Here is a 23,479-nt window from a genome sequence, read left to right as displayed (position 1 = left end):
TATTATGTCTTGGTGATAACTCTATGGAGAAAATGGAATGGAAATTGGAAGCCTTTAAAACATTCTCGGCTTAGCTCAAAGCATGCTGTTTGAAATAATAGCTCTTGTTACCCTGTGGAAAATAAAAGCAACCTTTCACTTTGTCTGTGTTTCAACTTTGTTTTTTTTTTGTATTACAGTTTGATTATTATTTTACCTGAAAGTCTTATCAAAACTGGTGCAGTTGTCGCGGATATTACCCAGGATAAACATACAGACACCCGAATTTTTTTATGTTATTTTGATATTGAAACAATTTTTTTTATTTGTAAACTTCTGGTTCAACAGTCAACTATCATAAATATAAATCTTTAATAAGTATTATATAAATGTTACCAGCGAAAAACATAACAAGTACCAACTAAGCGAGCATACCTTGCAACTTATAGCACAAAGAAAGGAGCTTATAACTAACCACTCAAAAAAAGAAAACATAAAACAAATTGCAGAATTAAGTAAAAAAATAACAGCAAGCATACGCAAAGATCGTAAACTCAAGAAATTGGAAACTTTCGAACGCCACATTCAAAGAAAAGGAGGTGTAAAGAAAGCCCTGAAAGAATTACGAGAAACAGGCAGGGAATGGATACCTAAACTCAAGAAAAGATTAAAGAGTACCACGATAAGAGAGAACATCAACGTCATAGCAACAAGCTTCTACCGTCAACTGTATGCTCATCAAGACCCAAGTTACCATAATAGAGCACTTAACCAACAAACTAACGAAACAGAATCAGAAACTATAGCGGTTATATTATCTTGTGAAGTCGAAAAAGCAATTAAGAGTCAAAAGATAGAAAAGTCCCCAGGACTAGACAGAATCACAAATGAACTCATCAGAGGAACAATAGAAGAACTAACTCCAATCCTAACAAAAATATTTAATGAAATCTTAATATGCGGTATGATTCCAAAGCAATTGGCAAAATCTCACATTATCCTATTATTCAAAAAAGGAGATAAGGAAAACATAGAAAACTACAGACCAATCAGCCTAATGTCAAACATATACTAAGTTTTTGCGAAGGTTATACTAAACAGAATTAGCAAATTACTAGACGAACAGCAACCAGTCGAACAAGCAGGTTTTAGGCAAGGGTATTCAACTATTGACCATATCCACATGATCAAACAGGTATTAGAAAAATACAACGAATACAAAAAGAAAATCTATGTAGCTTTTATAGACTATGCCAAAGCCTTCGACACCCTGAATCACGAAAATATATGGCAAAGCCTAGATCAACAAGGAATACCAAGGGTCTATACCAATATCATCAAATCTATTTATATAAACAGTACGACCAAAATTCAGTTGGAAACATTAGGAAAAGAATTCTGCATACAAAGAGGTGTGAGACAGGGCGACCCTTTATCCCCAAAATTGTTTTCAGCAGTTCTGGAAAATATCTTCCGTAATTTAAACTGGGACAAATTTGGCATCAATATAAATGGATCAAAATTGAAATGACCTTGTAATACTTGAAGAATGCCCTAAAAACCTTGAGTACATGTTAAACGATTTGGAAGAATAGAGCATGAAGGTTGGACTAAAAATGAACACAAGTAAGACTAAAATAATGACTAATTCAACAAAACTGAATATAAAAATCAAAGACGAATTTCTAGAATATGTGGAAGATTACATATACCTAAGCCAAGTTATCTCTATGGAATCTCAAATGACGAAAGAAATAAATCTCAGGATTGTAACAAGTTGGAAAAAATACTAGTCGTTATAAGAAATTATGACCTCAAAAGACTTAAGTATGTAAGTATATAAAAACGAGAAGTTTAAATACCTGCATATTACCTTGCCTAACATATGGCTGCGAAACTTGGACCCTAACCAAAGCATTGAGAGAGAAACTTGCCGTTACACAGAGATCAATGGAGAGGAGTATGGCCGGTTATAAACTGCAGGATAGGATAAGAAACACTGACCTAAGGAAAATTACGAAACTTACCGACGTACTCAATCGAATCGACCAACAAAAGTGGAGACGGGCAGGGCACATGATGCGAGATAAATTGGGGAAATGGAGCAAAAGACTTACCGAATGGTACCCAAGAGATGGCAAAAGAAAATGAGGAAGACAGCACACAAGGTGGGAAGATGTTGGGAAGAGTTGCCCAAAACAGAAAAGAGTGGAAATCGTTGGAGGAGGCCTCTGTCAATCGGCACGCCGAACTAAGAGACATTTTATAGTTTATACTTTTTAGCTTAAGATTATTGGTTATTCAAATGTTAAATGTTTTTTAGTTCGGAATTAAATGGCTTTATTATTATTATATAAATGTTTACACCAGAACATTATTATTCGATACTTAGGTACCTGTTATCTGTTATTACAGGAATCCTTAAAATAAGCCAGAATTAAAATAATAATAATAGACACACAAAGAAAGCTTCAACCTATCCCTGTAAAGCTTCAACCTGCTGTAGATTACAATGAACCTCAAGAGATTCGTGTGCTCTTCCTGTTACTCTTGAATTATTTACTAAGCCATTTACAATCAAGAGTTTATTTAAATAATAGTATCTCTGGGTTTTGTTTTATACTCTTGGTTGCTTTTTTATAGTTTCTCTGGGTTCTGTATAATACTCTTTGATGATTGCTTTTTTTGTATGGCAACAAAATTTTTGTTCGAAAATTAAAAATGGCAGAACAGTAAATAACTATCAGAGTTTACGTATTATGTCTATGAGAAAAAAGTGCTCCGGACTTTCATCATAATTTTGTTGAATAAATGAAGCACTGCAATACATTTTCAGTGAAATCAAAAAACATTTCTAAGTTATTTTGGAGAAGTGATTGTAAGAAAACTCTGGATTTGAATAGCAGGTATGTTTTTCGGTAGCCGCCCACTGCTGACAATCTGTATGAATTTGGTTTATTATCTTAAAATTTGTACCACCTCAAATATTTTTCGTTATTGAATTGAATAACAAATATGTAAAACTCAATGAAATGACGTTGAAAATCACACTAGCTCATAAACAAAATTAATGTAACAAGACACTACGAATCGCTGATGTAGTTATTAATATCTCATCGGTTAATCTCACGAATTAGACATTGATAAGCAGATTGGATAGTCGAAATTTATTAAAAAAAAGTGACACAAAACGTAGTTTTGTTTATTTATTTCTCATTTGCCGGTATTTACTTCGGTAATTCAAATTTTAAACTACTTAAAATATATACACAACACAGCACATATATTAATTAGCATGCATTTCTATGCCAATGTTATTGTTACTATATCTTTAATAATTAATATGTTATTTGATACATCCTCCTGTTCTCAACTAATTCTGGGTTTATATTATGATCCATGTATCCAACACAAAATCTACACTGCAGAATCAAAAGCATTTAGGTCTACACCTAAGTAGATATAAATCTTCCATGCTGAGTCCAAAACATACCATTACACTAGTACAATAATTAAGTAATGATAGTTAACATAAAACAAAATATCTGCGAGAACCTTGTCTGCTACCATTTTGAGTAGAACTCCTATTGTTTCAAATGAAGGTGATAAGAAAAGGATAGTAGTGATGTACAATAGGAATCTTCAAAGTGTCTTTGTAGTCTTTGTCCTAGTAGAATTTAAGAAAGAATAAAAATATATAGGTACCTACTTATGCACAATATCTGACCACTAATCTAAAGGTAACGGGGTCCAGTTGATACAAACATTTATGAGACAAATATGGATGTATGTTTCCAAGTCTTGGATGTTTATAAATATGTGTATCTATATATTATTATCTGGCACCTATAGAACAGATTGTGTCTAGTTTAGGGCTAGATAATTTGTGTAATAAATTGTCAGTATTATTTTTAATATTACTATAATTATTATATATAATTTAAAAAAAAACTTTTTAGACGTAGGTGTTACTTTGCGGAAATCCATAATTATTCAAATGTGTTGAGTTGTCTTTAGTGTTAATTCCGCCAATATTTGTCTTTAAACAACTCAACATGTGTTTCGCCTCTTCACGAGGCATCCTCAGGATGTGTTGTCTCGCCAAAATCTGGCACGAGACTCAGTCTTGGTAAAACATGTGTCGAGTTGTTTAAAGACAAATATTGGCGGAATTAACACTAAATAAAACTGAAATCATTTGTATATATAATTTTGTTTTACCTCATGTTTAACAAAAATTTCTTTTATCATAACAACTTGACCCAACCAGACCTCCATGAGTGTTTCAGGGATATAATAGGGTTGTCAAGTTTACTTGCATATATACCTGTAATATGCATCACAGATCTTATATTGTAGTTAATCAACCATTAGGATGCTCATTGCACAGTATGCCGGCTAGAGTATGGGTACCACAATGGCTCCTATTTCGAGCTGAAGGGTGCCATAGCTAGTGAAATTACTGGGCAAATGAGACTTAACATCTGATGTGGAGGAGGTGTAAGGTGACAAGCTCAACTGTAGTGCTGCTCATAATTTTTGGGTTTTACAAGAATCCTGAGCTGCATTCTAATGGGCAGGGTGTATCAACAACCATCAGCTGAAAGTCCTGCAAATCTTGCCTCTTATTATCATAAAAAAGCCTACAAAGCTGTGAAAGTGTAGTTCTCACTTACACAACACAAAACTTATTATTTTTCTCTAACAACCTGAAATCTTTTTACAGAGATAATGTGAGAAAATAAATGTCTTTTTTATTATTTATTTTAAATGTATATTCATTTCTATACTAATTTATTAAACTTTTTTAAAGATATCAAATAGTTTAGTTTGTCGAGGGATATTTAATGATAAATAAAAGATTTGTCTTTAAATTTATGTAAAATAATTTTTTTGTGGCACAGGAATGTTTACTTGGTCAGTCCGAACAAGGCATTTATTTAGTGAGTAGGGAGTTTGGAATACAGAGATGTTCAGATTAGACGAGTTTGGATTGGAGAGGTCTTGCTGTGTTGGAATTCAGCTGTTTTTATTCAAGTAGTATTCTAAGTCACTTATTGAACATCAAAACCTATGACATCGCAAAAATCTCAGACTTGAGATGAACTCAAAAAATATAGTACATGTTATAACTGCACTAACTTTGGACTTTGTAGTCTTAGATCCAGCTGCAAGATTGCTATGTTCATAGAATAGTAAATCAAATTCAAATTTTAGAGATTATCATAAATGAAGGAATACGGCTTGGCCAGGTTGCCATTCAAAATTTGGCTTCTATTATTTATAATAATTAAATTTAAATATTGTAATAATTAAATATATTGACTTTTGGGAAATAAAATTTCTATCTTGGTATTTAATAGTTATTAAAAAAGTAATACACAGATTTATAGAAATGTATCTAGACATTGATTATTATTAGTCTTAATTTGACAACCCATATAGTCAAGTGGTTCATGGCCCAGCCTACTGAGGTCCTGGGTTTGAATTCTGGTAAGTGCAAAAATTTATATGATGAATATGGATGTTTGTTTACTAGTCATTGATGTTTATTTGTATTTGTAACTTAGTTTGGGGTAAGATAATTTGTATAAAAGTGTGTCAATGTATTTATTATCTGATAACATATTGGTTGTGTTTGCGCACTTGGCCACAGCCACAGCCAGGTGTAAACAGGTCATACTTTGTCAGTTAAATTTAAATGTTCATGATGTAGTTCAATTCTTTTTATATCACTTTAAATAAAATTTTATTTTATACATGGTCATATACTTCTGCACATGTAAAATGCAAATATGTATGTACGTAAATTCCTAGCTATTAAAGATTTCATATATACCACAAGTCTGATAGTTAGCTGTGAGATTTTTTAAAGCCAGTGTTTTCAATTAAACTCATAATATAAACTTAGTGTATGCTTAATTATATAAAAAAAAACCTATTAGATACAAATTAAGTTTTCTTCTTCGTCGGATTACTCTTGACAGAGCAGTTGTGGTCACATCGAACGACGAACGATACTACGCCAGTAATCCCTGGCTGTTGCTCCTCTGGCACATGTGTTGAGGGGAGTATTGGTTAGGGCTTTGATCTGGTCTGTCCAGCGCATAGTGGAGCGTCCTCTGGACCTACTGCCATTGACCCTTCCCTGAACAACAAGTCTCTCTATGGCATGCTCTCCACGTCGCGTGATATGTCCGAAGTATCTGTGGATACTCGCTCTGACCATAGATGAAAGCCTTTCTTTCACCTTGAGTTCTTCAAGTATCGAGACGTTTCTGTGGCGTTGAACACAAGAAACTCGTAGCATTCGTCTCCAACATCACATTTCTAGTGCGTCAATCCTTTGTCTCTCTCGTTCTTTGTATATAGATAGCTATATATACATAGTATATATAGCTATCTATATACAAAGAACGAGCTATCTATATACTGTCGGGTAAGCTAGTTAGTATATATATACTATGTATTGTTCTGTAGATAATAAAAAAATACTGTTGTTTTGATTCTGGGCACCGGTCATTACTATAATCACTTGTAAATTCGTTTACACCGATCAAATGACACACTCTTAGCTTGTTGGTCTACTGAAACGTGACATTGGCGATTTGTGGTGCCCCTTCCACAGAAGCCACTAGAAAGAATAGAATAGAATATCCATATAAAACAAATATTGAAGATAAAAAATAATTATGTGTCCCAAATTGAAATTAAAACTATCCTATCTCTTAAGTTGGACCAAACTGCACTCCATGAAGTAATCCCCATTTAAATCCTTTCATTAGTTTAGGAGTCCATCGCGGACAAACAACGTGTCACATAATTTATATTATATATTAAGATGTTATATTGACTATAATTTAATAGTTTGCCTAGGATAAATAAAATAAAAACTACCTTGATTTGAGTTTATTTTTAATTGTAAGATATATATTTAGGGCTTGAAACTTGCTTATAACGAAAATAACAGCTCAGTTCAATGAAAGCTCCCATTCTTTACTTACATTATATTATTATACAAGTGTTGGTGGCTCAATAGATAGAACGGTTCACCTCGGAGCCACCAGTTCGACACTCGAACGCCACATACCAATGGTTTTTTCAAATTCATATAATGTACGTTTATTCGACGCCTTATAGGCTGGGCCATGTTCTTGTGATTCCTCTGTTACAAGAGAGTATGGGCTGAGGTGATCACATAACAGTGGGAGGCTCCTTTGCACAGGATGCCGGCTAGATTATGGGTAACACAACGGCGCCTATTTCTGTCGTGAATCAGTAATGCGTAAATGCGTAAAATGCGTGTTTTTCAAATGAGCCTTAGCATCTTATGTCTCAAGTGGACGAGCGCAATTGTAGTGCCGCTCAGATTTTTTAGGTTTTTCAAGAATCTTGAGCGGCACTGCATTGTAATGGGCACTGCGTATCAATGAACGTCCTGCTCGTCTCGTCCCTTATTTCATAAAAAAAAACCATCAGACGATCCGTATGCTTGTTTGTCCTCTTCTTCCATAAAATACAAAAAATACATTAAAACAATCACAGGTTCACAATAGGTTCATATCGAACCCTGGTCTGCAAGCTAAAGGGAAGAATAGGAATCGTAAATTCGCGATGCGCGCACGCCGCAGCCACGAGTATTGCAATGCTCGGCGTGAGTCACGTCCGCCAAAAATAGTTACGGCTTGGGCGCCGCCTACCGGCCGGGGCGGGCGGAGTACTGAGGCTCAGTGGCTGCCGGACAGCCAGAGATACGGTCGCCCTGGAGCCCTGGAGCGCGCCAGGCTTGCTCCGTGAAGGGTGGCGGCGCTGCGGGATGCGCCGCCATGCCGGTTCCACACCGCCACGCCGGCGACGACCTGTCGCCCCCGGAGCCCAAGCGCTGCAGACACTGCGACGGTACGATCCATGCATCACCCATTAACCAATCACCAAACCATTCAAAATTCAAATATTTTTATTTACATCACTTATTGAAAGTCAACAACTACCACCCATTGGTACTACCCCTGAGAAGAATGGGCGCAACAAACTCAACGGGCTTTTTTTTCATCGAAAAATATATTTACAAAGTAATTGTACAATTAAACTTATTATTTAAATAGCCTGAGGGCGGTCGCTTCATTCCCAATCTATGGTATCATTAAGGAAGTCATTCATTCTAACTCTCAGAACAGGATCATGTTTTATTTATTAACACGGCAAGACTCACGGTTAATCTGTGTGGGTACCGACTAGTTTCGGACTCCTCGGAGGTCCTACATCAGGGTGAATGGAGTTGGTTCGGGATAACGGTGTACGAGACGGAATGGTAAAATTAGTCGGTAGTTACACCGATAAACCGTGAGTAAAGCCGTGTTAATAAATATAGTAAGAACTATTGTTAAATTTAAATAAACTTTATTCAATTAGGCTCAAACTAAGCTCTTTTGAATGGTCACTACAAATTTTTCTTTTAAATTACCGACTACCATAATATGTTCGTAAAAAAGTAGAGCTCGTGAGAAGAACAAACATTAAACTCAACGGCCACTCTTTTCAATCAAATAGAGTAATTTACAATGGCTGTAATATACATAACAAATTTGTTTGTAAGGTGCTGCATCCAATAAATGAGTCCTCTTTTAATGATATACATTATTTCATAAAAAGTTATAAAGAATTAATATAAAATTAAAATAATTAATTAATTTAAAAAATATTGGATTTGATTGGTCTCATACTTTCTTTGCTCATCTGTGCCGCACCATAGACCTGTAAGCTGTATAGACAGTCGCAACACGGCAAGATGGACTCTGTCGGACCTGATATAAGTATCCGTCTATGCTCTGACTATCCTCTTTGACAATGATTAATAACATGACTTATTATCTTATCTGTAATAGTAAATCCCTGTATTTTTTTTTAGTTTTTAATAACTGTAGTAAGCTTTAATCAAAAAACGGTTTAACGTTAACTGGCATAACTTGATTCTCCTACAGCCGTTCCCAATATCATGTCTATATCTAACTTGAGATAAAAATCGTAATTATCGTTGACTTTTCTGTCCCAATAAACTTATCGACGGTAACTCATCTTATCCGGACACGCTGTCTGTCAATGGGACGACGTATAGCTTACCAGCGATAAAAGTTTGTATGGAAATTTCAATTCACGCGTCCCAATATAAGGCGATAAGAATGACTTATCGGGTATATTGGGATAGCTTCAGATTATTGACAGCTAATTACTGACAGTAGAAGGTAGTAATTTATCTCTATCTGTAGATAGTATATTGGGACCGGCCGTTAATTTATTAAACAAATATGATCGGCGCTTTTCTCTCTCTCCTCTTTTTCAAGCACGAAGCTTCGAAATAAATTAAGCGTTGTTGTGTACGTAGCTGAGAGATTTTAAACGATTATTTTCAATTTTTTAATGTTAAATCATTTCACAGGTATTTAAAACTATTTTAAAAATAATATTACATTAGACATACGTCTGATTATTATCCTCACAACTATTCTATTCGTTTAGAGTATCTAACCACCTGGAGACGGCTATGATATTGTTCACATTAATTGAAAAATGCACCACAATGCGTTTTTTTTTAATAATAATATTGACACACTTTTACACAAATTATCTTGCCCCAAACTAGGCATAACCTGTTTAGTTATATAGCATACTATGGGTCCAAACAAGACAACAATATATTTAATACTAGCTGACCCGGCAAACGTTGTTTTGCCATATAAAGTATAATTCACGCAATAGTTTTATAAGTAATAAAATATTGCCTATATTATAGCCTGTACATCATTTTGTTCTATTGTCAATAGTTTTTGCAGCGCACGCAAAAATATTTTTTCGATTTTACACCTTGTGTTACAAAATAGAAATTTTATTACAGATCCCTAATTTTGAAAAAAAACATAGTCTATAGCCTTCCTCGATAAATGGACTACCCAACACTGAAAGCCACAACCTGAGAGTTTAACAAAGCAAACAGAATTTTTTAACGAGGCGGTACTCGAACGGTTAGCTCAGTTGGTTAAAGCACCGGCACAGAACGCCGGAGGTCGTGGGTTCGAATCCCGCAACGTTCATAAAATTTTGTTTTTCAAATTTTATTTGTGTATCCATATTCATCATATAAATGATTGCACCTACCAGGATTCGAACCAGGAACCTCTAGCTTAGTAGTCATTCGGCGATATGGGTCGTCAAATAAATTCATATACTCCTTGTGTTGTTCCTTATCAGTTGGTTTCCCTTAGTATTATGTATTTCTTTCCAAATTACGCTTTTATATACATAAAAGTCTTGTTAGAACATTTTTTTTTGATGATAGACAACGGGTACCTTCAAAAAGAGCGTGTACACCTTCCTAAGGGCTACGCTCCTGTGATTCCTCTGGTGTTGCAAGAGAATGTGGGCGGCTGTGATAACTTAACACCAGGTGACCCGTACGCTCGTTTGCCCTCCATTTCCATAAAAAAATATTGATAAATCAGGAATCTTAAAAAAGTTCGTGATACATTGTGCGCGAAATCCTTTACGGGTAACTTGTGTGCAATATTTTTCCCATAATCTATGTTCGCCAGTTGCATTTGCTATGTGCGCTGGTAATGACTACTTTAATAATTACTTTACATTGAATACGTACTTAATTATTGTTGGGCATTAAGTGATATTCAGTATTTACTTTGCAATTTAAATAAACTATAAAAGTTGTTACAAGTATAGCTGTTATCTACATCGTTATTATGCGTTGTGACAGTTTATCCATGTGTTATACAGTCAGTACCTTTTTTTTATTACTACGAGTAAAAACTTAATTTATATAAGTACTTATAAACTTTATTTTGCGTCAGAAATCTTCGCGGGCGTCTCCAGAAACTAATCATTGACTTCGGGACGCATAGGGAACAAATATACAAACATTGATTTTTTAATCATATAATTATGTTTGGCGGTTTGTAACGAACTTATTTTTAAGAGGATTTTTGCGTTCGATTTAAAAAAAAAAATAAACAAAATCTTTAAGGCTCGTTTACCAAATACAATTTTTAACCGACTTCAAAAAAGGACGAGGTTCTCAGTTTGTCGGTGTTTTTTATTTTTTATGTTTGTTACCTCAAAACTTTTGACTGGGTGAACCGATTTTGATAATTCTTTTTTTATTTGAAAGCTAGTGCTTCCCGTGTGGTCCGGTCCCATTGTATTTTGGTCCAGATCTGACAATGGCATCCATGAGAAAACCACAAAAGGATGATAAATTTGCGAATAACTCAATATTGCGCCAACCGATTTCGATGATTCTTTTTTTATTGGAAAGGATATATTCACAAATTCACTAAAAATAAAAAATAAAAATTAACAAAAAAACAACCGACTTCAAAAATACTATTCGAAAACATTAGATATAATATGCACTAAAAGTGTGAAGATAATTGCGTATTTTTATACGATCTAATTAATTAATCTAATTCTAGTTACGATTATTGTCATTTTTGGAGTCGGTGTCATCCAAGATAGGCTTGTAACTACATACATAGTTATAGGTGAGATGTGCTTGAGTCGTGAGGAGGCGAGAGCGAGTCGCGGCGGAAGGACACCGATTCCAAAAATGACAATAATCGTAACTAGAATTAGATTTATTAATTAGATTGTATAAAAATACGCAATTATTTTCATACTTTTTAGTGCATGTTATATATAATATTTTGGAATAGTGTTTTTGAAGTCGCTTGTTTTTTTGTTATTTTTTTTTTATCTTTTATTGAACAGTAGGATTAACCGGTGTACATACTTGGGTCACTTGAGACATAATTGAGATAACCGAAATGTAACAATAATATTTTGAGTAGGCGTAAACATAATTTAAATATTAGTGTAGGTAGATTTGGCCATGCAGTAATTGTAAGTAAGTAAAAGTAAAACTTTAACTGCTATGTTATAGTATGAAGGGTGTTGGGTGCCGTTCATAGAAATCTAAATGTGAAGGTACTCACTAGGCTTTCCGTTCCGGGAAACGATCAGATCGACGCGATTTTGGCGCTCGCGGAGTGTTCTGTCAATGCGTATTATTTTACCTGTAGCACTAGATTGCTTATAATTCAACGCAGAGCAGCTCGAATTGTCGGGGACCCAGTGCTCTGTGAACGGCTGGATCACTTGGCGTTGCGTAGTGACGTCGCTTCATTGTGTGTCTTCTACCGCATTTATCTCGGGGAGTGTTGCGAAGAGCTGTTTAACCTGATTCCTGCCGCCGAATTCCACCTTCGCACGACAAGACAAGTCAGGATATCATCCTCACCATCTGGATGTGTGGCAGTCCTTGACAGTGCGGTTTTCAAGGAGCTTTCTTCCACGTACTACAAAACTGTGGAATGAGCTTCCTTGTGCGGTGTTTCCGGGACGATACGACATGGGTACCTTCAAAAAAAGCGCGTACACCTTCCTTAAAGGTCGGCAACGCTCCTGTGATTCCTCTGGTGTTGCAAGAGATTGATTCACTTAACAACAGGTGGACCCGTACGCTCGTTTATACTCCTATTCCATAAAAAAAAAAATATGATTTGAGTGAATGTATCTGAAAGCTATTGAAACAAGCTATAAGACCATGCAAAATAAACCATCTTATAAACAAAATAAGAGTCAGGACTTGGTGAGGGAATAGTGTGCAGTACGACACTCTCGGTTTTGATGTATCTGAAAAATCTAATGCCTTGGGGCACTGCCGATTTGGGACAGCAGTGACTTATAGACCACTACCGACTAAGTAGTGATTTAGTACTTTATTATATGCAACTGCTGATGATACTCTCCCATATCCTGGAATCATTCAAAATATTACATTGCTTCGATTTTTTTTCAATAAATTGTTTTTTAAAATTCAATTAAGCAAGCAAATAAGATAATCATTATTCATTATAAGATTATTTTTCTATATTTCGTAACCATTACTGTTAAAATCCCCCAATATCGGGAGCCATCAGCCATCCAGAGTCTTTTGTGGAGAATAATCGAGCGTTTGGTGATCAACACATTCTCCTGCAATACAAGAGGAATCACAGGAGCGTTGCCGGCCCTTTCGAAAAAATACGTGCTTTTTTTAAAGGAGCACATGTCGGATTGTCCTGGAAATACTGCACATGGAAGTTCATTCCATAGCAAACCGCACTGCAGAGTGACTCCAGACAACTAGATGGTAGGGTTGAAATCCTAGTTAGCTGATGTCGTGCGTAGTTGGGATTTGGTGACAGGAATAAGGCCAAACAGCTCTTTGGAACACTCCCCTTGATAAATGCGGTAGTAGACACTAAAAGCGGCCAAGTGCGAGTCGGACTCGCCCATCAAGGGTTCTGTAGAAGCAAGTTACATAGTATAAAAGTTCTTGTAGTTCGTTGTTACGATTTATGACGAATTAAAAAAATAACTACTTACTAGATCTCGTTCAAACCAATTTCTGTGGATATTTGCATGGTAATGTAAATAAATGCATCATATATTTCTTTTTAGTTTTATCATTCTATTATTTTAAAAGCAGGACAGGAGGAGGGGACACTATTTTCCACTTTGGAAGTGTCTATCGCGCAAACTATTCAGTTTAGAAAAAAATTGTATTCGAAACCTCGATATCATTGATTGGTCATGGATAGGTCATCCATAAATATGAATTGGTTTGATGAAAAAAAAATTTGAGTTTCAGTTCTAAGTATGGAGAACCCCCCAAAATTTTTTGGTTTTTTGTGAAATTCTTATAGTTTCGAAAAAGGGTGGCTGTGACATACTTACGGACGGACAGACACACATGACGAATCTATAAGGGTTCCGTTGTTTGCCATTTCGCATCTAGCCGTTCACAGAGCATTGGATATTCGACAATTCGAGCAGCTCTGCGTTGCAAGCGGATGGTTTAAGCTGATGAAAGTGGGCCGGCTTGAGGTATTGCCGTGCTCGGTTTATGACGTCCAGTTTCTTCAAATAATCGCGGAGTTAGCAATCGCTCGAGATTTCAGGACGCAGTATTACGCTACTGGAATAGGCGTTTTCGTCCTTACTAGTGTTGCCGAAGAGCGGTGATATGACAAATAGGTTCTTTTTGTGGTTAACACGCCAAACTTGGGCCTATAAGTTATCTGGACGACCGAGCCTTGCTCGGATTTTTAAGAATGTACAAAACTTGAACAACAAAAAATCTAATAGGACATCTGGATTCAAACCGGGGTCTTCTGCTTTCCGGATCACCCAGTGTCCCATCTGAGCTATTATAGTTGTATACAGTGGCGAAATTTACCTTTGTATTCTAGCTGTTTTTCATTAAAACACCGATAAAACTACATAGCTAGTTCGATTTCTCGCCACCGAAACTAAAATCGTTGTAGCCGTTTCCGAGATTCAGATTATATATATACAAGAATTGCTCGTTTAAAGGTATAAGATTATAAGGGGATAGCTCGAACGAATAAATAATAAGTTACTTCACAAGTAGAATTTCTTCAATATTAATAATTAAGCTGTTATGTATTATATTACTATGATTGCCTTAATTCGTCTTCTTGCGGTATTATATCTTACACTAATTTAACTTCCATTACGGTAGTTTTGAACGGTATCCGTTAGTTAATTGTGCCAGATACAATTAGTATATCTAATGTTAATTTAATGCAATTCTCATCAAGCCGTGAGAGCGAGCTGCTAACATAATTTTTGGCCGCTGATTAAAACTGTATATTTAATACTCATTCCGTTTGAAAAGTATGTTTATTATATCGATAAAAGATATCAAGCGACATATACTTCCCGGCATTCTTCCAACATATCTTGCCAGTTAAGTTTTACCACTGCCGGCAAGATTATGGGTACCACAACGGCGCCTATTTCTGCCGTGAAGCAGTAATGTGTAGGCATTATTGTGTTGCTGTCTGAAGGGCGTCGTAGCTAGTGAAATTACTGGGCAAATGAGACTTAACATCTTATGTCTCAAGGTGACTAGCGCAATTGTAGTGCCGCTCAGAATTTTTGGGTGTTTCAAGAATCTTGAACGGCACTGCATTGTAATGGGCAGGGCGTATCAATTACCATCAGCTGTACGTCATGCTCGTCTCGTCCCTTATTTTCATTTAAAAAAAGTTTTTTTAAAGATAAACATTGACAAGACGAGGAAGGCGTTCCCGTGGTGGCAAGAGATTTTTGATTGATGCTTGATTGGCATCGCAATTATGCTCGTCAGTTTGAAACAAGATCTTCTTCGTCTTCCATATACTTTCACTAGATACGGCGCCCTCCAAACCGAAACACACTAATACTTGGACATTACTGCTTCAAGGCAGAAAATAGCACCGATGTAGTACCTGGGGCCATCCACTTACTCTCAGGTGAATGTCTTGCTCGTTTCTTCACATCTTCTCTAAAAAAATCCAAGTGATACTGTCAATTAGGAGATTTCTAAACTCATTTGTGGTTATTATCCAAAAAATCTCATCGTAGACCTAGATAGATGTCAAAAAGCACTCGACCTTAGTAGCAGCGAATCATGTTTTGTTTGCAATGTTGTGGCAGGTGTTGACGTTAAACAGAACGCTGTGCGACCGGCAGTCCAATACCAACACTATTGTTGATACACTGACCCAGACACTGGTAGTACAGGCAACCGATCGATAGCATGCAATCACGAAAAGAATCAAACACTCTTTCATTTCCTACTAAATTAGGTTTTTTGAAAAACAAAATTTTATGAACGATGCGGGACTCGAACCCACGACCTCTGGCGTTCCGTTGCCGGTGCTCTAACCAACTGAGCTAACCGTTCGAGTGACGTATCGTTATAAAATCTTGTATGCTTTGTTCAACTCTCAGATTGTGGCTTCATCTACAGGATCTACTTTACAGTTGATAACCTGCTCAACCCCAATATTTGCATATTAGGAAATTGACTTGAGATGTCGCTCTTGTAAATCTAAACAATATGTTATGTTTTTAAAGTGATAACCCCCACTTCTAGGATTAATACACAAATAAAATTTGAAAAGCAGAAGGGTGTGGGTTCGAGTCCCGCATCAATTTTTATTTGTGTAGTAATCCTAGAAGTAAGGGTTATCACTTTAAAAACATAACATAAATTAGGTTTTGTTTTGGAAAACTTTTAAAGTATGAAACTTGGCTACGGAGTTAAAGTAAGGAGTGGAGGAAGAACTCAGTCGAACTTGGAACCATGTAGTTAAGATGCAGTTAGTACCTATTAATTAAAATTTAAATTAGGTCTTATTAGGCGCAGCAAAAGCTACCGGTTGCGCCTAGTCGGTGATTAAAAAGGTAAAAAACCTATCTGGCTACGCTACATTCATGCTTACGATTAAAATAAAATGCTATTCACCCAGCTTGAGAATTATGAGAGAGGTTACTATTCTATTGAGAATAGGTTTCTAGGTTGAAAAACTTTTTAATATTATTTTTTATACTGTCTCAAAGATGAGGATGGGATGAATGAGAAACCCTGATTGCTCTTTTAAATACGAAATTGTAAATATATATCGAAAATTTGACCTAATTTCATAGAGCTTATTCTGGCGATGTACACATATCCCTGTCGAATGATAAATAATAAATACATTTTGGAATCACATGGAAATCATAATAGGTTGGAGAAAAAGTTTTTGTTTATGATAATAAGGGACGAGACGATCAAGACGTTCAGCTGACGGTAATTGATACGCCTTGCCAATTACAATGCAGTGCCGCACAGGATTCTTGAAAAACCCAATATTCTGAGCGGCACTACAATTGCGCTCGTCACCTTGAGACATGAGATGCTAGGTCTTTGCCCAATAATCACTAGCTACGGCGCCCTTCAGACCGAAACACAGTCATGTTTACACATTACTGCTTCACGGCAGAAAAAGGCGCCGTTGTGGTACGCATAATCTAGCCGGCATCCTATGCAAAGGAGCCTCCCTCCCACTGGTAGTTTCTTCGAAAAACTCAAGACATTTATTCTCATCAGTAGACATCTGAATCCATAGGTCTGCCTGGCGGTAAAGACTCATAAAGAACAATGCCCTTCCAATCCTACCATACACACATCATCACAATGCGAGTTAACCCCTGTTTCGGCCCAGTCTGTGAAGCGAAACCGACCTTTGACAGCGACCTTTTTTGGACGTTCTTGTCGTACGTGATCCACTTTTCATTACCAGTTGCCAATTTTTTCAAGAACCGTTCGGTCTCATTACTTTTTAATAAATTAGTACACGGTTAGGTTTTGGGTTTCTTTCAGTGGGTTCAAGTGGGGCATCCAAATATGGAGCGTTTTTGTTAACCTAGCCTTTTTCAATGGGTCAAAACTGTTCAATTCTTAGTTCAGTTTTGACCCATCTCAATCAATCAATTCTTAGTTCTTCAGCTATGTCTTATCTGCTGATCTTGCTAGAATTTTTCAAAAGTGGTATCTATTTTATTGGTAACAGTGTGACCAGAGCGTTGTGCATCACCATCATCGAAATTCTCTGATTTAAAACGTTTAAACCAACTTTATATTTCTCTTACTGACACTGCATTAGTTCCATAAACGTCATGCATTTTTTTCGTGGCTTGCACTGACCTCTACTATATATACCACTGGACTGGCGGCTATCAAAGTACTTTTGTGCCTGTTTGATATTCGCCATTTTGGCGCTGTTGGCCATGTAGCGAGAGTCTGCGGTACTAAAACTAGTGATCACGACCTCAGGAATCATCGATAGATGGTGGGAAACTAATTACAAAAAAAAATGTGTATTTTATTACATTGATTCTGGAAGTATAAATAACACTTAACCACAATACAAGAAATTAAAATGCACAAATAAATAAAATTAGTTCTCTGTACGCTCGCGAGTGGCGCTTCAAATAGGCACAAAAAATTTGCTGTCAAAGATATGGAACAGCCTGTCCAGTGGTATTTATACAGGTCAGTGGTGGTGGCTTGCGTTGCATTTCTTCCTCCTATGTTATAAAACTTTAAAATGTAACGAATTTCTTTATAAAATTCACTCCTGACAAATAAAAACAGACAACATTTGAAGTACTTGTTTCTTTTTTTATAAACAAAAGTTGTTGCAATATGTTATGTTATTGTCACTCCCCGTGGTAAAAAAATAAGGTCAAAAAAAATGGCGACGTAAATTTAGCGAAATTGAAAAAAAACACCGAAATTTGTTGCTAATTAGTTGCTAAAAAATATGTTTTTTTTTGCTCTAACCGATATTTTAGCAACAAAAAAGCAACAAATTTCGGTGTTTTTTTTTTCAATTTCGCAAATTTACGTCGCCATTTTTTCAGACCTAAAAAAATATATTTCTATCTCTGAGATTGAAAGAAGCGTAAGTTGGATAATATTTTCTGTTCGTGTTGGAAAAGTGAGTAAATTTTGGCACAAATAAAGTTATTTTGGCACGAAATTGCAATATTTATGATGCAATATAAGCGTTACCTAATATTCTGTGTCTATTCTAGTGAAAAGTTACGTGCATGTTTTTGTAGTGTCTTCGTTAAACATTATTTACTTTATTCCCAACTGTCAGTCGTTATTGAGCTTTACGAGTTCAGACTTTATTGTGCCTTGTCCTATAACATTGATCTATACTCGGCGAGAACGCATTTATAACTGAAATTTTAAATTTTTCGCCGTCGTCGAGTATGTTATAATCAAAGATTGCGGCGTTTCATATTTCGGGGATGACGTCATGCTTTGTCCGATCGTAAATAGGCCGGACTGCGGAGATTTTCACGTCTTTCGTGACGGCGGTCCTAGAGTAAATTTCGAATTTCCATCTGAGAATATGATTCTATTTATGCGTTCGGCGTCGGCGTTTGGGTGGTAGGTAATTCTGTCGTACATAAGATCGGAATGCTTGTTTGAGGAATCGCAAACAACGCATTATTATTCCCAGAAGCCGAGCTCCAGCATTGTGTAACTAAGCTGCTATAGGGGACATTTGATTACGACGCACATCCGACTTTGACCCATTTTAAAATATTCTAATGCTATTAGCATTATTTACGGCATATTCAGTTATAAATGCACCGTGATAGTTATAAATAAATAAATAAAATATCTTTGAATCGCAATTTGTGTGACCAGATTACAATCTTCAGTTGACAAATCTATCTTCATATCAACCGTAAGAGGTTCACTGCCGGACAAAGGCCTCCCCGACAGATCTCCATGACGTTCATGTGCTACCCTCATCCAACGTATTCCGGCGTTCTTGACCAGATCATCGTTCTGTCTTGTGTGGCGATAACCAACCTGTGTCGTGCACACATATATGCAATTGGGCAATGCATTAATAAGAACCTAAATTAATATAAACCACTAGCTGACCCGCCAGACGTTGTTCTGTGCATAATAAATAAAATACTGTGTTTTATGAATTTATCAATAATATTTCATAAAACCAAGAATTACTTTGTCAAATATGGAGTTCAGTGACATACACACGCACACAAGAAATATATATATAAAGATATGTCCTAACAAAACAAATATTGGAAATAAAAATAATTATGGGTCTCAAATCGATATAAAAACTATCCTATCTCTCAAGTTGGACTAAATTGCACTCGATGAAGTAATCCTCATTTAAATCCGTTCATTAGTTTAGGAGTCCATCGCGGACAAACAACGTGTCACGTAATTTATATATATTAAGATTAAATCTAGTATTAAAGTTCACTTAGTTTGGTATCTGTATTGAACTTCTATTATTCTATCTAGTAGTTAGTGAAATTACTGGGCAAATGAGACTTAACATCTTATGTCTCAATATGACAAGCGCAATTGTCTTGCAGCTCAGATTTTCTGGGTTTTTCAAGAATCCTGGTATTTTCACTGGTCCCTTATTTTCATAAAAATCGTTAATAGTGTATCGTTAGTGTAAGGTCGTAACCAATGTCATTTCGTTATTCAAATGGTATTCTTATATTTACGCGCCCGTAACAACTGTTATGATTTACGTTTATATCACGGGGATTGGCTGTTACAACCAGTATTGAACAGTTTATAGCCGACAGTTAAATGCTCGTCCTATATGGAATGGGCTAGGTTATCACATGCGACCACTTTTATCGTGAACAAGTGCTGACACGGCAAACGTTGTTTTGCCATGTAAATAAGTACCCTGCGCCGGCTCGTTGTTTTACCAGTGGGACGCTCCTCTGCACAGGAAGTCGGCTAGATTATGAGTACCACAACGGTGCCTATTTCTGCCGTGAAGCAGAAATGTGTAAACATTATAGTGTTTCGGTCAGTAGGGCGCCGTAGCTAGTGAAATTACTGGGCAAATGAGACTTAACATCCTCCCTCAAGGTGACAAATGCAATTGTAGTGCCGCAGAATTTGTGGGTTTTTCAAGAATTATTGTAATGGGTGGGGCGTATCAATTACCATCAGTTGAACGTCCTGATCGTCTCGTCCCTTATTTTCATAAAAAAAAAAATAAAAAAATTGAATTGTCATTGACTGAATTATTTCTAGTGCGAGTATATAGGTATTTCTAAGTCAAAAATATATAGGTTCCGGATTAGATTAAGGATGAGTCTCCGCTGCGCACCAACTAGATACCGCAGGCGGAGACGCAAAGTGTGGCAACTAATACTACGCCCAAAAGTATTCGAGCCAGTCTCGAACAATGTGTGACGTTAACGTGCCTGTTCTGTTAAACTTTGCTAATAATTGAAACTAAATGCCAGGTTGCGTGGTACAACTTTGTAAAAATAATACTACAAGAAATAATAAAGTCACTGGGTTCACATATCATAAGTAATAATTTTGCATTTTATTAATTTTAATGTAAAATAACACGAAGCGTATCTTACATCATTTGGAAAATGCCATTGAGTGTCAAGATGCCACGCACACAAGCATCTAATAGTTGGCGCAATAAAAAAGCCACTATTCTTATGTAGTGCGGTATCTAGTTGTAACGCAGTGGAGGCCAATCCTTAATCTAAGGGTTCTGGATAGGTATAGATAATCACCAACAAACATACTAAAATCTCCGAAACACGCTACATCTTATGGTATAAGAATTATTCCGATCGGTTCAGTAGTTTTCGCAGTATGACAGAAGGAATACAACGGCACTCCATTTATTAGTATACATAGATGATCCATACACAGACGAGTAACAAAAGAAGGTTATGCTAGTGTGTGTGCGGTTACGGGGGATACTAGTTACACAATTTTTTCTCCCTTAAATAATCATATATGGCCACAAATACTTATAAAGTATCGTTTATATACTTTTTACAACGCACGACGCCATTTTTAAAATATTTTATTGAGACGCAAACTGATCTGTCACAGACGATGACAATTCTCATAATGGCCGCCTATCGGCCTGATGTATTGTAAGTGTGTGCGTGGTGCTATGTATTTACACGTTGATCGGCTTGTTTTGGTGCTACACTGTTGTGTAAGGTGACACGGAGTCCTTATTTTTTTACTAGTCCGTGGATACATAAGGTATTTTGTTTATCTGCGAGCATCTAATACTGTTATTGAATGCCAAGTACACTCATGTAAATGATTTAGAACTAGAAATGATGCACAGATGTTGTTCCTCGTATACAAGTCTCTAAATAAGGAATAGGTATTTTTATATGCCAATACGGGACGTGACGAGCATGACGTTCATCTGATGGTAATTGATACAACTTGCCCATTACAATGCAGTGCCGCTCAGGAGTCTTGAAAAACCCAAAAACAATTGCGCTCGTCACCTTGTGACATAAGATGTTAAGTCTCATTTGCCCAGTGATTTCACTAGCTACGGCGCCTTTCAGACAATGTTTACACATTACTGGTTCACGGCAGAAATAGGCGCCGTTGTGGTACCCATAATCTAGCTGGCATTCGGTGCAAAGAAGCCTCCTGCAATTCGATTATAAGTTTAATTATTGGGTTTAGTTCATTTTAGATCTATTGAGTAGGCCATATAACTCGAACGCTCAATACTTCAGATGGTTTTTAAGAGACATGGTTTTGACAATTGTATTTTATGGGCATGCTTTGAATTTTTATTTTTCTTTGTGTAATATTTGTTAAGTTTTGTGATATTATTATTCTTAACTAGCTGACCCGGCAGACTTCGTACTGCCTCAATCGATAAGTAAAAGACCTTAAAAATAAACTTAAAACAAACAAAAGGAATCATTTTTTTAAGTGTTATTACCCGTGTTTTAAGGAAGTATATTTTTTACCTCCTCAGAAAGTTAGATAGATATAAAAATTCTAATTAGTTATTCCTTTTAAACTATTATTTTTATTCGATTTCTGAACGACGGGGTTCACGTCGGAGGAAAATCAAAATTGTTGTTTTTAACATAATACATAAAACACGTTTTATAAAAACGGGGATTTTCATGTTTATGCAAACCTTTTAAACCTTCCCTGCCGTTCTCGAGTTTTAGCGAGACCAACGAACAGCAATTCATTTTTATATATATAGATAATACCGGAGCCGATGCATTATTTGAAAACACACGATAGAAAAATATACCAATCAATTTTATATTATCACTTACTGATAAAAAATAGCACTTGCTACGCCTATACGGATTAAATTTATTTCAAAGTCAAAGTCAAATAAACTTTAGTCAATTAGGATTGAAATAAGCGCTTTTGAATCGTCACTAAAAATATTTCTTTTAAATTACTGAATTTACCATATGTTCGTAAAAAATTGAGCTCGTGAGAAAAACATATACTTATATAAGAAACTCAACGGCCACTCCTTTCAATCAAATAGAGTATTTTACAATGGCTATAATATACTTACATAACAAATTTGTTTGTAAGGTGCTGAACCCAATATGAGTCGTGTTTAAATAATACCAAATATTTTATAAAAAGGATTAAAGAATTAACTGTATAAATATAAATTATCGTATATTGGATGCATCAATCTTTAGAGCTTGAATTCATTGTTTGTGTAAGGATGCTTCGTGAACATGATGGTCGTGATTACTGTCACAATTAGTCATTGCATCCAACAAAAACAATGATTTATTAGCTATAACAGATCGACCTGGCACCACAAGCAGCACCTGTTCACGAGTTGACGCATGGACCAGCCATTGTTAAATAATAATAATAAATAAAGTATTCCGTTCTCAAATTGTAACTATAAATTGTAACATTAGCTGCAGAAATCAAGTGAGATTTACAGTAGAAAATTTGAATATGGGGGACAGAGCTTACAACTATCAAGTGCCCCCGCTTTTATTTAGAAATGGGGGAGGGGGCAATTGGTAAACTTTTAAAGACTTTGTTGATAACCAGTGGGAGGCTCCTTTGCACATGATGTCGGCTAGTTTATGGGTACCACAACGGTGCCTATATCTGCCGTGAAGCAGTAATGTGTAAGCATTACTGTGTTTCCGTCTGAAGGGCGCCGTAGCTAGTGAAATAGCAAATGAGACTTAACATCTTATGTCTCAAGGTGACGAGCGCAATTGTGGTGCCGCTCAG

At 36.0% G+C, this 23,479-nt stretch overlaps 1 protein-coding gene across 2 annotated transcripts in view; it reads left to right on the top strand.

The window, feature by feature from the left end:
- The first annotated feature begins 2,712 nt into the window (after positions 1-2,712).
- Positions 2,713-23,479, top strand: part of LOC126972432 (lysine-specific demethylase 9) — a 77,617-nt gene continuing 56,850 nt past the window's right edge. The window contains exon 1 of one of the 2 annotated variants that reach the window (XM_050819168.1): positions 2,713-2,885. Coding sequence is in view for 1 of the 2 variants with exons in the window: in XM_050819167.1 (XP_050675124.1) it covers positions 7,806-7,878 (73 nt within the window). In the remaining variant the exon portion in view is untranslated. Of the gene's footprint in view, positions 2,886-7,724; positions 7,879-23,479 lie in introns of those variants that run through there. The other variant, XM_050819167.1, reaches the window with a different exon arrangement.

Source organism: Leptidea sinapis, chromosome 26 (assembly GCF_905404315.1).
Source record: "Leptidea sinapis chromosome 26, ilLepSina1.1, whole genome shotgun sequence".
NCBI classification, from domain to species: domain Eukaryota; kingdom Metazoa; phylum Arthropoda; class Insecta; order Lepidoptera; family Pieridae; genus Leptidea; species Leptidea sinapis.
Note: the sequence above shows the minus strand (reverse complement) of the source record. Positions and strands in the feature narration are given on the sequence as shown.